General features: G+C 51.8%; 6 protein-coding genes across 6 annotated transcripts; 3 read left to right on the top strand and 3 right to left on the bottom strand.

Annotated features, from left to right (window-relative positions):
- Positions 1 to 1,338: 1,338 nt before the first annotated feature.
- On the bottom strand, positions 1,339 to 2,379 carry EV422DRAFT_566581 (EAP30/Vps36 family-domain-containing protein; the record flags this gene model as incomplete). The annotated part of the gene is made up of 5 exons (XM_053072453.1): positions 1,339 to 1,425; positions 1,514 to 1,739; positions 1,821 to 1,998; positions 2,066 to 2,204; positions 2,275 to 2,379. 5 exons carry the CDS (start codon positions 2,377 to 2,379, stop codon positions 1,339 to 1,341), a joined length of 735 nt encoding a protein of 244 aa, XP_052926550.1.
- A 178-nt stretch (positions 2,380 to 2,557) lies between these two features.
- On the top strand, positions 2,558 to 3,752 carry EV422DRAFT_418574 (uncharacterized protein). The gene has a single exon (XM_053067083.1). The coding sequence runs from the start codon at positions 2,757 to 2,759 to the stop codon at positions 3,690 to 3,692; it is 936 nt and encodes a 311-aa protein (XP_052926549.1). The 5' UTR covers positions 2,558 to 2,756; the 3' UTR covers positions 3,693 to 3,752.
- A 121-nt stretch (positions 3,753 to 3,873) lies between these two features.
- EV422DRAFT_505640 (Metalloenzyme, LuxS/M16 peptidase-like protein) lies at positions 3,874 to 5,395 on the bottom strand (the record flags this gene model as incomplete). Its single annotated transcript, XM_053068502.1, has 3 exons — positions 3,874 to 3,911; positions 4,013 to 5,159; positions 5,225 to 5,395. The coding sequence occupies 3 exons, from the start codon at positions 5,393 to 5,395 to the stop codon at positions 3,874 to 3,876; spliced, it is 1,356 nt and encodes a 451-aa protein (XP_052926548.1).
- A 474-nt stretch (positions 5,396 to 5,869) lies between these two features.
- Positions 5,870 to 6,972, top strand: EV422DRAFT_525838 (mitosis protein DIM1-domain-containing protein). The gene is made up of 5 exons (XM_053070088.1): positions 5,870 to 6,006; positions 6,080 to 6,176; positions 6,266 to 6,365; positions 6,431 to 6,577; positions 6,647 to 6,972. The coding sequence occupies exons 1-5, from the start codon at positions 6,002 to 6,004 to the stop codon at positions 6,724 to 6,726; spliced, it is 429 nt and encodes a 142-aa protein (XP_052926547.1). The 5' UTR covers positions 5,870 to 6,001; the 3' UTR covers positions 6,727 to 6,972.
- A 1,251-nt stretch (positions 6,973 to 8,223) lies between these two features.
- EV422DRAFT_505637 (broad-minded protein-domain-containing protein) lies at positions 8,224 to 12,993 on the top strand (the record flags this gene model as incomplete). Its single annotated transcript, XM_053068501.1, has 7 exons — positions 8,224 to 8,469; positions 8,549 to 8,642; positions 8,719 to 9,404; positions 9,474 to 10,316; positions 10,396 to 10,976; positions 11,025 to 12,537; positions 12,604 to 12,993. The coding sequence occupies 7 exons, from the start codon at positions 8,224 to 8,226 to the stop codon at positions 12,991 to 12,993; spliced, it is 4,353 nt and encodes a 1,450-aa protein (XP_052926546.1).
- A 156-nt stretch (positions 12,994 to 13,149) lies between these two features.
- EV422DRAFT_525832 (uncharacterized protein) lies at positions 13,150 to 14,673 on the bottom strand. The gene is made up of 4 exons (XM_053070087.1): positions 14,153 to 14,673; positions 13,943 to 14,091; positions 13,769 to 13,876; positions 13,150 to 13,696 (listed from the first exon to the last, which is right to left on the bottom strand). Exons 1-4 carry the CDS (start codon positions 14,181 to 14,183, stop codon positions 13,355 to 13,357), a joined length of 630 nt encoding a protein of 209 aa, XP_052926545.1. The 5' UTR covers positions 14,184 to 14,673; the 3' UTR covers positions 13,150 to 13,354.
- Positions 14,674 to 14,719: the final 46 nt, after the last annotated feature.

Here is a 14,719-nt window from a genome sequence, read left to right as displayed (position 1 = left end):
AGGCTGGCCGCACTTGGAGCAAAGGGCCTATGCCGCAACTGCCCCAAAATCACTGAGGAGATCGTGAAGGTCATCATTAGCCACTGCAACACCACTGCACAGGAATGGAGCCGTACTGGGACCCTGGGGGAGGAGAGCGAGGAGGAGTTTGCGGGATTTGATGACTACGATCTGCAGGTTTTCTTAGATTAGTATTTTCTTTTGTTTTTGTTGTAATAATAAAAAAGTAATGAGACAGTTCTGAAGAGCAGCCTCTTGCGCACATTGTGTACTACAATCCTTGGAGTGGCCGTTGCCTGTGTGCAGAGACCGTGGGGTTCAAAGAGGGGGGATGGTAGTTGAGCAGCTGCCTGGCGACGGTCGCGATGGTCGGCGACCCGACTGCGCAAACGTATGTGCGCACTGAGTGCTCACTGCTCACGTCCACTGTGCTCACTGCTCACTGCTCACTGCTCACTGCTCACTGCTCACTGGAATTTCCTTGCTTTTATACCACCCTGATGAGCGGGGGGTTACGAAAATATACCAAGTGTCGGTCGGACTCTTACTCAAAAGGTCGTCCGAATTGTTCAGTTTTGACCAGTCCCCTCTGATACGTCGTACTACTGAGATTCTGAGAGCCAACTATCGGTACCCAGGGGTAACAAAAAGATGGTTCCAGAGTTCCCAATGGGTGCGCCAACAGCAATGCCCACCGTTTACACGTACCCACCAATCCCACCAATTTCCATGGCGGTTCGCAAAGCCGTCATACGTCGAACGGCGGAGCAGAAGAGGGCCTTGCAGCGACGAGAGGGCGGAGACGAGGCTCAAACTGGGGCGCAAGCTGCAGGGACTACGAGCAAAATGGCAGGCTCTGAAGGGGTGAGCAAGACCGGCGCCACTCCGAACGCAAGGGAAGGAGACTCGTCGCCTAGTAAACGATCGGATGCGGCAAAGCAAGCGGTGAACGACGGTGATAAAATGGACATTGATTCTCCAGCTGAAGTCCCTGTGGAAATTGTCACCGAGCCTGGGAACCTCACCCTGCCGCAAATGCGGGCCATGGCGCTTCAAGGCACTATAGCGGTGGATGCTATCCAGAAGCGGCTGGACGAACTCAAGTCGGAGAAGCACGAGATTTTCTCGAATTTGAAGAAGAAAGCCAGATAGGGGAGGTCCACGAACGGCTGATATCAGGTACGATTGGCAAATGGAGCGCATGAACTTTGTATAATGTGGCTTTGAGTATTGTATTCTTATGGTATCCTTTGAAATGCAGGACTTTGTTCACCAAAAATGAGATGGTAGCGTGTATGAAGACAGACGACGGCTTTTCAAGCGGCGAGCCGCTGCAAATCAAGTATCGAAGAATCCCGCTACCCAGTATTGAGCTGGATGGGCCTGCTCGTCTATCCAGCAGATCCCTTCTTTCAGAAGGTCATCCTGGTCAACATCAAAGGAAAGGCAGATGAGCGAGCCGCCCCCTACTTTGGATGGTGGAATGAAAAGCAGCACTATGGACATCACTCACCAGTATCCGTTGCGCCCGGTCTGGATCCCACCCACGGGCAGCTACTACCGAAGGAACCGTCACAAACCCACCATAACCCGTCGATTGCGCCAGCGCCAGAACGGTCGACAGGTCCGTATTGAGCTCTCGGGGCACTGATTGTACCAGCTTGCGCACTCCGACCTGCACAATGTCGAAACCACTGCCGAGCGGTTTGAGCGTTTTGATACTCCGCGCTATATCGTCTCTACGAGGTGGGCAGCGAAGGCTCTCAGTCTCGAACGGAGGATTCGCCGACTGAGGTTCCCACGCCAACACATCAACTTACTCGCTGATCTCTTGCGCATCCTTTCCTCTTAACCGCTCGAGCAACCTTTTGAGATCTCGCACATCGATCAGCCCTCCGTTGCGCTCCCTGGTCGCGATGCAAATCTCTGCGATCTGGACTCCAAGCTCATAGTAGAAATCCCCAACGCCAAGTAGTTCGGACCAGAATCCCTTATTCGCTGTCATCAATGAAATCTTAGCATTGCTCACCCACACTCGAATGAACAATGCTTCTGCGTAGCTTACAAGCCAGAGGATCTATCCCAATGTTTGTGCACATCCGTTGGAAATGCATACGGAACTTTGGGTCTCTTTTGATGTCTTTCCGATACTTTTTCGCAAAGTCTTCCAAATTCGTTTTGAAGAGCGTCAGCTGGGTTTTGAGCTGCAGAGTTTCCAGGTCAGATCGTCACAGACTGGCCTCGCGAAAATAACAAGAGGGCGGTCGTTGGCACCTGCTCCAGTTGCTGGTTCGATAGCGCTTCACCCGCTCGCTGAAACTCGGCATTTGTTCGTGCTTGCTGCTGTAGCCCACTGATCCCTGCCCGCCGCCGTGCCATTTTTTCCACGGTATCACTGTCCGCTCGTGCTACAACTACCGGGAAAATATGCCTTCTCGTCTTCTCGGCCGTGAGAACCTAAACCCCGCCTTTCTGTCCTCCCGCGACTTGATGACGGAACGACTTGCGTTCAGGTTCTGCCAGCAACCGATAAAACCACCCTTCGGAGGTAACTAGTTGGTTTGCAGTTGGCGTACAATACGTCAAGGTCAAGATGTGCTTGCAAATTCTCAAGATGGAGTCGCGCTTTAACGCCGTTTTGGTCCTGGTTTTGGTCCTCGGTCCTCGTCCACCCAAACGGCATTCTCCCCCGTCTCCCTCCTCCGACACATCCTTCGAAAGGTCGAAGTCCTGAAACTGGCAGAGAAGGGCACGGCATGACAAAACAGACCCACCTTCCGGTTCCCACCACACCAGCCACCACCACACAGGCCTTTCCTCCGGACTTTCATAGGAAATATAAAAATCGGCTACCTGTCTTTGTCAAAGGCCACGCAGAATTGCGAGCAGCCTGCACAACCGTCGAGGGGCTGCGGTGTTTGTTTTCCGCGACGGGCGGACTACCTAATGAAGGCAGTGGCGGAGCAAGGGTGAACGTCATGAAGGCGCTGGATGGAGAGAACTTCCTGGATGACGAGCGATATACCGAGCCGGTGTCGATCTCTGTAGAGGACTTTATTGGCCACGTGAAGGACACGAACGGGAGCGAGAGGGGAAGGATGTATTACCGAAGTACACTGCCGGAGAGCCTGAAAGCCCTCTTGGCAGCATCGGATATCCTTGACACGATATGCCCGACAACGTCAGACGCTACAGAAAAGCAGGCATTCGTTCACCGATCCTTCTCGTTAGCTCGATTATGGGTTAGCACGACTGGATGTGTTACACCTCTTCACTACGACAAATGTCATGGGTTGTTGGTTCAGCTGTACGGCAGGAAGCGCTTCATCGTCTTTCCGAGAGACGATGCGGGGAGCCTATACTTGCACAACGGAATAACCGGGCCGACGCATGCGTCCCGGGTGCGTGCGGTGGACAAGATATTTGAGAATGCCGCTAGGCTGCACCGGGGCGACATAGCCCAAGAGGAGACGATCCCTCTGCAGCAGCAAATCGATAATTTCCTCGATTCATACCCCAAGGTCGCCAAGACTACTCCATACGTGATCGAGCTTGATCCAGGAGATATCTTATACACACCGCCCGGCTACCTGCACGAAGTTGCCAGTTTATCTGGGTCTGTGTCGGTCACCATCCCATGGGATATGTGCCCCGACGAGTTGGACGATCGGCCAGCGTGGATGGCTTTCTGATTGCAACGGCCGACAATATAGAGTGCAGTGGAATGCCCATTGGGCAAGCATGTACATGTAGAGGTAGACTAAATACATCTAGAGATGAGAGAGCTTGGCATATCTACATCCGTGAGCGTTTCACAGCTTGAATTTGCCCAATCCCCACTTTCTTCCTCCCAACGGTTGGCGAACGTCCTGATTATTTGGCTTGCCCATCCGCCAGGTCTTGAGGTGTTGCTCCATATTCAAGAACGCGTCGTTCTCAAACAAAGGTCCTTCTACAACCACGGTTGCCCGCCCATCGCCTGAGCGTTCCCAGTGTTTTTGTGCGGGGTCACCGAAGTCTAGCGGACTCTGGACATCCTGTCCTAGCACTATCCGCCGTGCGACGCGCTTCAGATCTTCCGCGGTCAAGGATTCGATTCTCTTGCACATCTCCGCCACGCTCAGACGATGGCCCTGTACCATGATTTGGCGGCCGATGTCCTCGCACTCTACAACCTTGGCTTCCAGACTCATTAGCAGATTGCTCTTGAGCTGGTTCTTCGCTCTACTCAGCTCTTCGGCCCCGATCTCCGTCGTCATCCGTAGAAGCTGATCACAGAGGACCGGTATGATTTGCGCATGTGCTTCAGGACTGGGTGGAATAGACGCCTGAATTCCGAAGAGTCCGGTGTCGAGGTACGAGAAGTTGAGCATGTTGCAGTTTTCCACCCAGTGGTACCTGTTCAGCACCTGGGTGTACAATCGCGTGTACATGCCTTTCCCCGGCCCTCCAGCCGAGAATGAACCCCCTCCACCCATTAGACTCGTCAACGTTGCCAGTGCGTATACGTCTGGGTCCGAAATGGGTAGCGATTCAAAGGCGATGTATACGTGCGTCAATTGCTTATCGTCCGGATTTGGTGATGGTGGAAGGTCTTTCGTGTCGAAGATGGTAATGCCTCCCTCGTATCGTGCAGGCGCCCTCAGCTCAGATTGCAGCTTAGCTGTTGCCGGTGATATTGAAGGCATGTCTCCGAACTCCTTTGATGCAAGATCCACAAGCATCTGGTGATCCATTCCAATTCCCGCCACGACCATCCGATCGGGTGTATACCAGATGTCACGGTACTTGCGCATCGCTTCGGTGCTCATCACTTCTAGCCTCTCCATCGAACAGAGTAAAGGTCGTCCGAGGGTATCTGGCTCTCCTTTCGCGTTCCTGAACGCAACCGCATGGAGATGTTCTGGGAGTATCATCTCCGGCCGTTGCTGAAGCTCCTGAATCTCGTACATCGTAGTTTGTCTCGTGTCATCCATTTCTTCCGGCAGGAGAAGGGGATGACGAACAACTTGCCCAAGCATCTTCATCATTTTTGCGAGGTCATGCCGGAACACGAGACCCTGGTACATGATCGCCTCGCGTGAACTGTGAGCTATACAGTTTCCTCCCATCGATTCGAGCTCTTGGACTATCTGTTCCGTTGTGAACTGTTTCGTGCTCTACGAGAAGTCCAGGCATCAATTATGCTGTGATTTCAAGTGCATTGAGGACGATCCACGCCCACCTTGAAAGTCGTGCGGTCAAGGATATGTGAGCATCCCGCCAGTTCGTCGTTTTCGAACCTCGTCCCGGCATCCACATAAACTCCACACGCAACAAAGTGACCCGGCGCATCCTGCGAAGCGATTCGTAACCCGTTCGGAAGAGTGGTTATGTGGGTTTCTGAAGGAGCCATGTCGAAGGCAGTTTGCGTTGGCTTGGGGTTCAGTGCCGCATTAGAAAGCGACCGAGAGCTTAAACGCAGCCGATTTGCACTTGCGAATGACCTCTGAAAGTGCTATGGGGTGAGCCACCACTGAAACGCTTGATCTTCACAAGAGGACTGTGGCTTACGAACCTGCAGCGCGCTGGTCGTCAAAAGACTTGACACTCCGGCTTGCGACCGAGGTACAATCGAGGACGGGAGACTATGTCGCCCCAGAATTCGTCTTTCGAGCGAGGAAACTGCTGGACGGAGCATTGCAGCTTGAGGGTCCGGTTACCGCAATTGGCTCGGGAATTGTCGAAACTGCACGAAACCTGATGAGAGGTGGAATTCGGAGGGGTCGGAAGTTCGAGGGGGATTTAACTGTGCAGTCACGTGGAATCAAGGTCATTTATTCGCCGCTTCTTTATGGAGAATTGCTCCTCCGACTCCGCATGTGAGCAACAGGCGAACAGGCCCAGAGGACCGATCTCTGTCCAGTGCACCCAGCACGGGCGTATAGCACAAGTGAAACGCAGTTGTGCGACCTGTACATTGAGAAGCTCTCTCAGGGAAGTCCTTGGGAAGTACTGCAGGATGTCGTAAGTAGAGTCGGAGAAGTAAAGTGTCATGTGCGCTTCAATGTATTGACCCACTCTATTGCGTTGTCCTTAGATATTTTTTACCTCACCTTCACTCTGGCTGGCATGTTGATCAGTCCATATTGAACGAAGAAGACCGGGTGGTGGTCATTCGCTTTGGACACGACTGGGTAGGTGTCCTCCAGACAGAGTTTCGAAAAGTTAGATTTCCGCCCTGCTGTTACATTAAGCTAGAGATTGAGATTGTCTTCCTCTGTAGGACCCAACATGTATGAAAATGGACGAAATTCTGTATGGAATTGCTGAGAAGGTGAAAAACTTCGCGGTGATCTACTTGGTGGACATTTCGGAAGTTCCAGGTATGGAAAAGCGTGAGAAGAAACCCCTTCAAGACTACTACTCTGACCCCGTACCTCCATATCAGATTTCAACAAGATGTACGAATTGTACGATCCCTGCACCGTGATGTTTTTTTATCGGAACAAGCATATCATGATCGATCTGGGAACGGGAAACAATAACAAGATCAATTGGGCACTGGAGGATAAGCAGGAAATGGTGGACATCGTCGGTATGTTTCGCGGCTTTCAGTTACGCGATGTGGATGGGTATAGAAGCTAATTGCGTCTCAACATCGCAGAGACGGTCTTCAGCGGCGCCAGGAAAGGCAGAGGTCTGGTTGTGTCGCCAAAAGACTACTCGACGAAATACAAGTACTAGGTACGGGCTCGGACGATCTCCAATCTTAAAACTCACAAGTCATCGGCCGAAACTGCCGAATTTTGATAGCCATGGCTTCAAGCCCTGCCGCCGCCCCAGCATATACGTAGACTTACCTGCAACACCTTTTGGCCTCGCAAACTCACGAACAAAACTCATAAAGGTTCGTTCAAAGTTATGTATATATGTACCATAGTTCAATCAGAATTCTATATTTGCACGTTTGTATCTGGTCAACGGACTCGAGCTTTTAGCGAAAAATGTTCCAACGGGAGGCATCCGTCAACCCATTCGGCCCAGTCTTCTTCCGTTGTGTTTTCCCACCATTCGCCTCTCGCGATCAGAGTATCCCTGTGAGCCAAATCCTCGGCATCGATCCCATTCACTTTGGTAACTGGCGGTGCGCGCGGGGCCACCATGCCGGGCTCATCGTCCAAACTTCCGGACTTCTCAAGTCTTGTGCCGAGAAATGTGCATGATTGGTCAACGTACGTCACCAAGGAATCGACCTCCGCCATCATAGCCAGCAGCTGGTGCTCTCTGTTGTTTGTTCTGTACACCGTTGGACATGGCAAAGCGCCCTCGGGGCCGGGTACTTCTTTTTGCTTTCGGTTAGCGGCAAGGAACTGGGCTATATCCTGGTAGGTGCTCCGTCGACCTTCAGTCTTCAGTTTCGTTGCTCCTTCGGGAGCTGATGCTTCATTCTTGAAGTCGCTGACATCCGTAGCTTTGCCTTCATCCGTGATGCTGACTCGATCCGCCCGAGCATAATTGTATATCCCTCGAGCCAGCAACCTCCCCCACCACGTTTGAAGAGTCTGCACTGCCTTCTTTGATCTTTGATCTTCCCATTCACGTACATTTCCAATGGAATGAAGAGTTTGCATGTCTCCTTCTCTGCTCCGAATTCGCCTCCTGATCTTGGTCGACTCTGCGGTGAGCTTTCGCAGTCGGTCGGCATGGTGGGCCTCCTGTGCACAGCGCCGACGGTCCAGATGACCACGCATAATCTTCTGTATCCTAATGGCCGCCTCATGTGAGTTTGCGACTGTCCGCCGTTGGATGTGCCCTCGAATGTGCTTCTGAATGATCGTGGCCGCCCGTTGATGGGATGAGGGGATTTGGCTCGGGTCATTTGTTACTCGCGAGGGGGTCCGACGCTCAATACCACCCTGGGCAGAATCGGGAGCAACAGAAGATATGTTTTGGGCATTTGCGCCGTCTCGCTTGTCCGTCATTGTTGAAGGGGTAGCAGAGGCGTTCAAACTTCGCAAGACGGATTTCCTACATGCATACGACGCGAGACAGAACGCGAGAGTGTCATCGGGACACGGGTCCGAGGCGGCCGTCCTCTCCCGCCGTTCCGAAGCACAGCAGACAGCAAGTTGCTCATTGCCGATATTCCCCACCCTAGAATAAGAGACGTCAGAAACCAGGGCTCGGTAGTGCATCACCGTAATCCACATTTTTACGATACGTCGTGTTTCTTTGAGCTCCATGCTGGCCGGCAATAACAAGATGGAAAGGGAACCAGGACATCGCCCTTCCCACGCAGGAGGCGGACAGGGCAGCGGCGGTGCAAGAGCAGAAGACATTAGGCACAAAGTGCAACAAGATGCCCTTGGTGCGAAGGCCAGTGCAGCAGATTTTGTAAAGAGCTGGGTAGCCGCAACGATCAAAATACCACGTCGTAGACGACTTGATGCTTTGGTTGGTCTGGAAAGATCTGACGAGAACTTCCATGTAAGGCTTGAGCTGCCATCCAGAGCTGATACGGGGCGTTTAGCTGAATAGATCATTGTATTCCAATCTCGGCTATCAGCGATATGCCTTTGTGAAATACATAGAAAAGCAGATCAACTCTTTTGTGGCTCCCACAATTGACGCTCAGCTGAAGAGTGCTCGGATATCAGATGGTAAGGACCGCAGTTGTTCGCATGCTTTCTTGAGCTCAAGTCTTGTTCGTTCACCTAACCCAACAAAGGTCATCAGGCGCCCCGCAGCTGGATGTCCCGATGCTCGTAGAGTCGCTGATGAACTCGGAAGAGTATGCCAGCTTCGTGAGAAAACTGCTGGATGACGCCAGCGAAAGCATCTCCCAGCTCATGGCAGAGGGACCTACATCTCTCGCGCCAGTGTCCAGTGATGCCTTTGCTGATGAAGAAACACGAAGACAGCAGGAGCATAGAAACGAGCTGCGGAAGCTTACACAGGATCTTTCGACTCAAAGCCTGTCAACGAATGAGAGTGCGAGCTGGTCATTGTCTCTGGAAGGGCAGACTTGGAAGAAACTTCCATATTCTTCCTTGCCCGTTTTGTCTATCGAGGAGATTCGGACAATCGAGACGAATCTACAGCGTAGAAACAGCGTGGAGGTCCGACAGGGCGCATTGCAACGGCTAGCGTCATACCCATCTATGGATCTCCTATGTGGAGAGGTTTGGCCAGACGCAAAGAGCGCTTTGAAAAGTGCCATTAGCGACCCAGATAGCAGGATAGCGACTGGATGTCTACGAATCTACGCGCGGATCTTTCGGGCAGCTCCTACGACGATGATGGGCGAGATTTACCTGAGCTTGGTTGACCACTTGACGCATATCTTCGAATCTGGCTACCAAGATAAGGTGGTTGACGGTCTCTGTATTGAGGACGTCAGAGTGCAGCTCCTTCTCAAAAAGGTATTCGGCGCTCTACCATTGCCCGTACCTCTGAGTGTTAACTGACACCGCTTCCTCTTTCCATTGAAGTTCAGACTGTTGAATCAGTTTCAGCAAGAGCTTACCTCTTGCTGGGTCCGATTTTCTGATCAACTTATCAAAGAAGTGATGTTGGCCACATTTAGGCTGTTCGGGCTCTCATCCTCCATAGCGGGTTGGGCGGACCGAATGAAGTCATCGCTAGTCACTGGAACTGCCCCTGGGAAATCTTCATTCATCACACCGCTGCATTATCTAAGCATCGTCGATGTCGGAGCAGTCTGGTTCGAAAGGTGGACGATCAGCAAGTTCGGCAGATCGCATATCGCTGCCGCTGTGTTGGAGACAGGGGTATTGAATGGCCTTGCTGCCCGCTTCATGGCTCACGCCGCCCATCTGCTCCGCACATCTTCTTCCATTGCGAAAAACTGCGATGAGGTTCTGGTTTTGGATGTAGAGGTTGCGGAAGACCTCGACGAGCTGGTAGCGCGCCGCAAAATCGGCATCGAAGACCTCGAGTACGTGCACTTCCTGCATGTCCTTGTAGTATTGGGAAAGCTCTCCATTTTCGAAGGAGGAAAAGAATGCTTCCCGGTTGATTTGATGAGCGCCCTGGGAGTAGCCGCAGTGCCCGCTCTTCAAAATGTGCTTGGAGAGAGCCTCACCAATTCTAAGGCATCCACACCTCAACAGGCGTGCCTCACACTCGAAGGACTGACGCAAATATTCGTCCGGCTGATGTGTCAATGCCCACGGACGACATTCACGATGCACATGGAGGACGGAGCAAACAAAGGTCATACATTGGAGGCGTTGAAACTCTCGAGCTTCGTTGTCCGACTGCTGCGGGAGATTATTGAGACAGACAAGCTCTACGACAAAAGGTTGCTGAAGGTGCGATCTCCACATCATATGTCGGCGAAGAAGGTGTCTGTCATGCTAACAAGTCCCCGTTCCATTTTCCATTTTGAAGAGTTCCGTATTCGCGGAGCTAATGCAGCCTTTGCATACCGCGCTCGGAAGCGGGTCCCAGAAGGGATCACCCAACGATCTGGAGTCTCTCTCTGACGTTGCGGAGACTTTATCCAACATCGCGGCCACGGACTCGGGGAGGCAGTTTATATTGCAGCAAGAAACCGCGGCACTAGTCACGGTGAAATCTCGCAACGACTCGAAAGGAATCTCAAACCGGCCGGAGCAAGCACGGGTGCTCCAGACGGTGACCTCGTATGTCGAACAAATGATTCGTGTGGGGATCACATCACAGCAAGAAGTCAAAGTTCTGGGAGGATTCATCTTTTTCCTTCGACAACTATACAGAACTTGCGATGGTTTGCGGCATCTGCAGCAGTATAACCTGCACATGACTTTAGCGAGGATTCTAAACAATGGTCCGTGGAAGGACAAAAATGGAGAACTAGCTGTTTCCATGAGCAAAGCGTGGCACTCGATCGCTGTTGACAATTTGCTGAATTACGCTGGAACGCCAAAGGGAGTCCTCTTGCTTCAGTTAAGCGGGTCGATGAATCCAGCTGTCGCATATATGGTTCGCAGGTGCGTAATGACGCATGATCATGCTTTCGATACGCTTCCTAATCCCAGCTTTTGTTTCAGATACGAGAAGAAAATGCAAGTGAGCAAATGCGACAAATTCGGTTATGGGGTGCTGGTCTCCCAGATCTCCACAACGAAGAGTGGCATGCAGGCATTGTATTCGGCGGGCTTATTGAAACTCTTCTTTTCGGATATGTGGGGCTTTCTGGAGCACGATGACACGGTCAGCATTGCCGCACCCCTCATCGAACCATTGGACGACCATCTTGCCAAGAAGCTGGTCGGCAACATTTTGAAAGTCTTGATATCGTTTCCGGGCCTGTGCGCGATCGTGGCTGAAGAGGACAAGCCTACCACTGGGAGAGACTCGTTGGATTTCCTGATGAAGAATGCATTGACGGACAACAAGGGTTCTCGCAGGAGTGATGGAACACTCGGACGATATGACGAGCTTCAGCTCGTGGCTCTACGCATCCTGAAGATCGCAAGCTCTTCGCTGGACTCTTGCATCCTGCTGCAAGCGCATTATCGATTTCAGGAGGCATTGCTCAGCATGCAAGTGAATGCACAGGCAAAGTCTGGTGGGCGGCTTCCGATCGACGAACCGCAAGTTATTGACGAGGCATCCCTCTTGCGCAATTACATTCTCATCGCGACATTCGCCGTGGGTGGAGCTGGGGAACGCGTCCTTCCGCCTATAAAGCTGTGCGATGTCCTCCAACAACCACTTCCCACCGTGCATGCATACCCGGTCCCAGTTGAGTACATGCCACCCATAGCGCAGGTTGGAACTTCCATGACTCCCCAGCTCAAGACCATGGAAAAAGACCTTGAGAAGTTGCTTTCGCAGCCAGCATCACAGATGGCCTCGTCTGCATGGCTGCAGAATATGGAATCCGTCGTCAGCAACATCATCACGTTCGAAGGGGATACAGTCTTGCTATCCGCTCGCATTCTCTCTGCGTGCCGGTTTCTCCCTGAAATTTTGCGGGCGCTGATCAACCTGCCAGAAAGGGATCGAAACTCTATAGGCTGGATTACACTCAATGCCGTGAAGCCTGATGCAAAAGTAAAATCACACGGGCCCGATAACACCAGCCTTCTCAAATACGACTCCATTGGGCTCGATATCGCTGCACGATATGCGCACCGACATATGCGCTCTATCCCGACAGAAAAGTTCAGGAAAGATCTCGCCAGCCTTCTGCACGAGACACGGACTCTGCTCAGGCCTCATCAGAAGCAGCCTTCCGAAGCGAGAGAAACTGCACAAGAGCTCTCTTCAACATTCCCCGGCTTTGATTGGTTCCTCAGCACCGCCTTCATATTACTACAGGGCGATAAGCAGCGGACATTGACGTACCTTACCTCACTGTTACCGTACCTGCCTTCTATGTATATGTGGCCCCAGCGAGCCCATCGCTCTCGGCTTTTTGACCCACAGCGATATGATGTGCCGCTGCTGTACTCGACGTGCTGCCATCTTGTGGAGGCGATTTTGGAGACCGAGCTGCCGGCCTTATTTTCTGCTTTCACCTTGAGCGGTTGTACGCCGAGTCAGGTAGGTTTCCCCAACAGTAATTCCACCCGTCTTTGCTCGGGATAATAACTCTTGATCAATGAATAGCTCACCCAGCGCTGGTTCCGCGAACTCTTTTGGACACATCTACCTCTCTCGTCAATCGGAACATACCTTCTGTTGGCGACTGTCTTTGGGATCGATTACCAGATATACTTCTGCATCGCCCTCTTGAAGCACATTCAACCTGCAGTGCTGATAGCTACCAGAGATCACGGGCTGGTGGCGTTCTTGGGGGATCCATCTCGAGTGGTTGGCGCCTCAGATGGCATTCCACACATCTCGACGGCAGGAAAGCAGAAGGAGGGAACGCATGGGAAAAACTCTGGGGATGATGACGTATTTGCACCAGCTCGGTACTTATCTTACATGCACACTCTGCGAGACAAATACCGGATCGCTGTACTCCGAGAAATGCGAGAGGCGGTTGGATGTTGATCCAAGGAGCCGGTGCTCCTTACGTTCTACATGTATATATATCCGGTGCCATCTTATGTGCACCACAGCTACCACTCACAGACCGTCCCATCAGCGGTCTAATTGCTTCTTTCATGTACACATAATCTCAAAGTAGATGTTCCAAACGTGCTGCCAATCATTCATCGATGTCTTCATTAATATCTGTCCATATACAGTTCGTCTATTCTATATCAAACAACGATGATCGTGCCCTATTGCTGCCCATCCGACGGTTAACAAGCAGCAAAAAGAGCAGCGACCCGTTCTTAAAAGCGTAGTTCCACCGATTTACCACCGCAGGACCCTCGCTTCCTCTGCGGGAGAATACAGAGCAGCACGTCTACGCCGTGGGCCAAATCAAATCCACAAAATCGACCAACGTCTGAGTGTGAACCTTCGCCTTCTTTGGCGCTCGGTCACGGATGAACTCTACACCATCGTGCAACGCTCTTTTTGTGTCTTCATTCAGCTCGACGTCAATTGTTCCCAGTATTATGGTGATCAAAGTAATGTATGCCTCCCAATTTTGATCAATTGGCACAGCTTCCAGGTGCTTCCGCGCTTTCGTGGGGAAGTTGGACGCACTAAGCCGTGTTTGACCATTGGATTTGCGAGAGACGTAGGAGAGCCGGCTGAGTAGGATGTCGGATATGGCAAAACGAGCGGTTGCTGGCTCAATGCTCTAGGTGAGAGGGAAATGCATTGTCTTGTTTGGTTGTGGAACGCGATACACTTGATGCAGTATGGTTCTCACCTCAATCATCAAAAACGCCGCGGTGTCATCAATCCGGTTGAACATGGAGCACACTTCCCTCCAATATGTGAGAAGGTCAAATTGACCAGATTTTGATAGTGACGATATCTATCTTGCACCAGCATAGTCAGTCTCATTCGCTGTTTCAATGGACATGGATGTGGAAACACCCACCTCACTGATCCACTCGCCAATTTCAACCGTGATGGTCCCTTTCGGGTCAGTCTCTTCTAAAATCTCCTCAAAAACATCCAGGGGTGCTTTCAAATTGAGTCGTCGATGAAGGCCTAGCGATTGCCCCAGTATGCTGTTCTCTAATGGTTCTGAGGATCGAGTTCAACACTTCTCCCAAGGAAATGTCGCGCTTCTTACGCAAAACCATACCTGTTCTACTTATGTCGTCCTTCAGCAGCATCCGCAGGAACTGTATGAATGGCAACCGGATGTCGCATCCTCCTAGATGGACGCCATCTTCCCCATTCCCCACAGCGCTTGTCCATAAGTCGCGCAGATACACCCATACTTCAATAGGTTTCGCCGTCGAGTCGTAACGCCTGGGGAAGAGATCTCGGAAAGGCCCGCTCCCGTGAGTTTTTAGCGTTCGATGCAGGACTGCAAGGGCATGAAGTGGTGTGACATCTGGAAATTGTTTTGGGTGGAGAGGCGACTGCAGGAGGATCTGGAGGATGCCGCTATTCCATTCGTAAGTGCTACAAACATCGAGTGACAGTGCTTCGGCTTTTGACTCACGGAGGCGGGTATAGGTTTTCAGAAACTAGTGAGTCGAGGACGGAGAGCGCGGAAGCATCTGCAGGCGGTGAGGAACGTATCGCTTTAGACGATGTTTTTGGGACACAAGAACTGGAAGGTTGACAGTCATACTTTCCGAGTCCTCAAGTAAGGTGTCCACCAAGTCTGTGTACCCAGCGGGGAAAGCACGGCCCTGGTTCA

This window comes from Fimicolochytrium jonesii, assembly GCF_025526975.1.
Source record: "Fimicolochytrium jonesii strain JEL569 chromosome Unknown EV422scaffold_8, whole genome shotgun sequence".
NCBI lineage: Eukaryota > Fungi > Chytridiomycota > Chytridiomycetes > Spizellomycetales > Powellomycetaceae > Fimicolochytrium > Fimicolochytrium jonesii.
The sequence above is the reverse complement of the archived record's forward strand: the minus strand, read 5'-3'. Positions and strand labels throughout refer to the sequence as shown.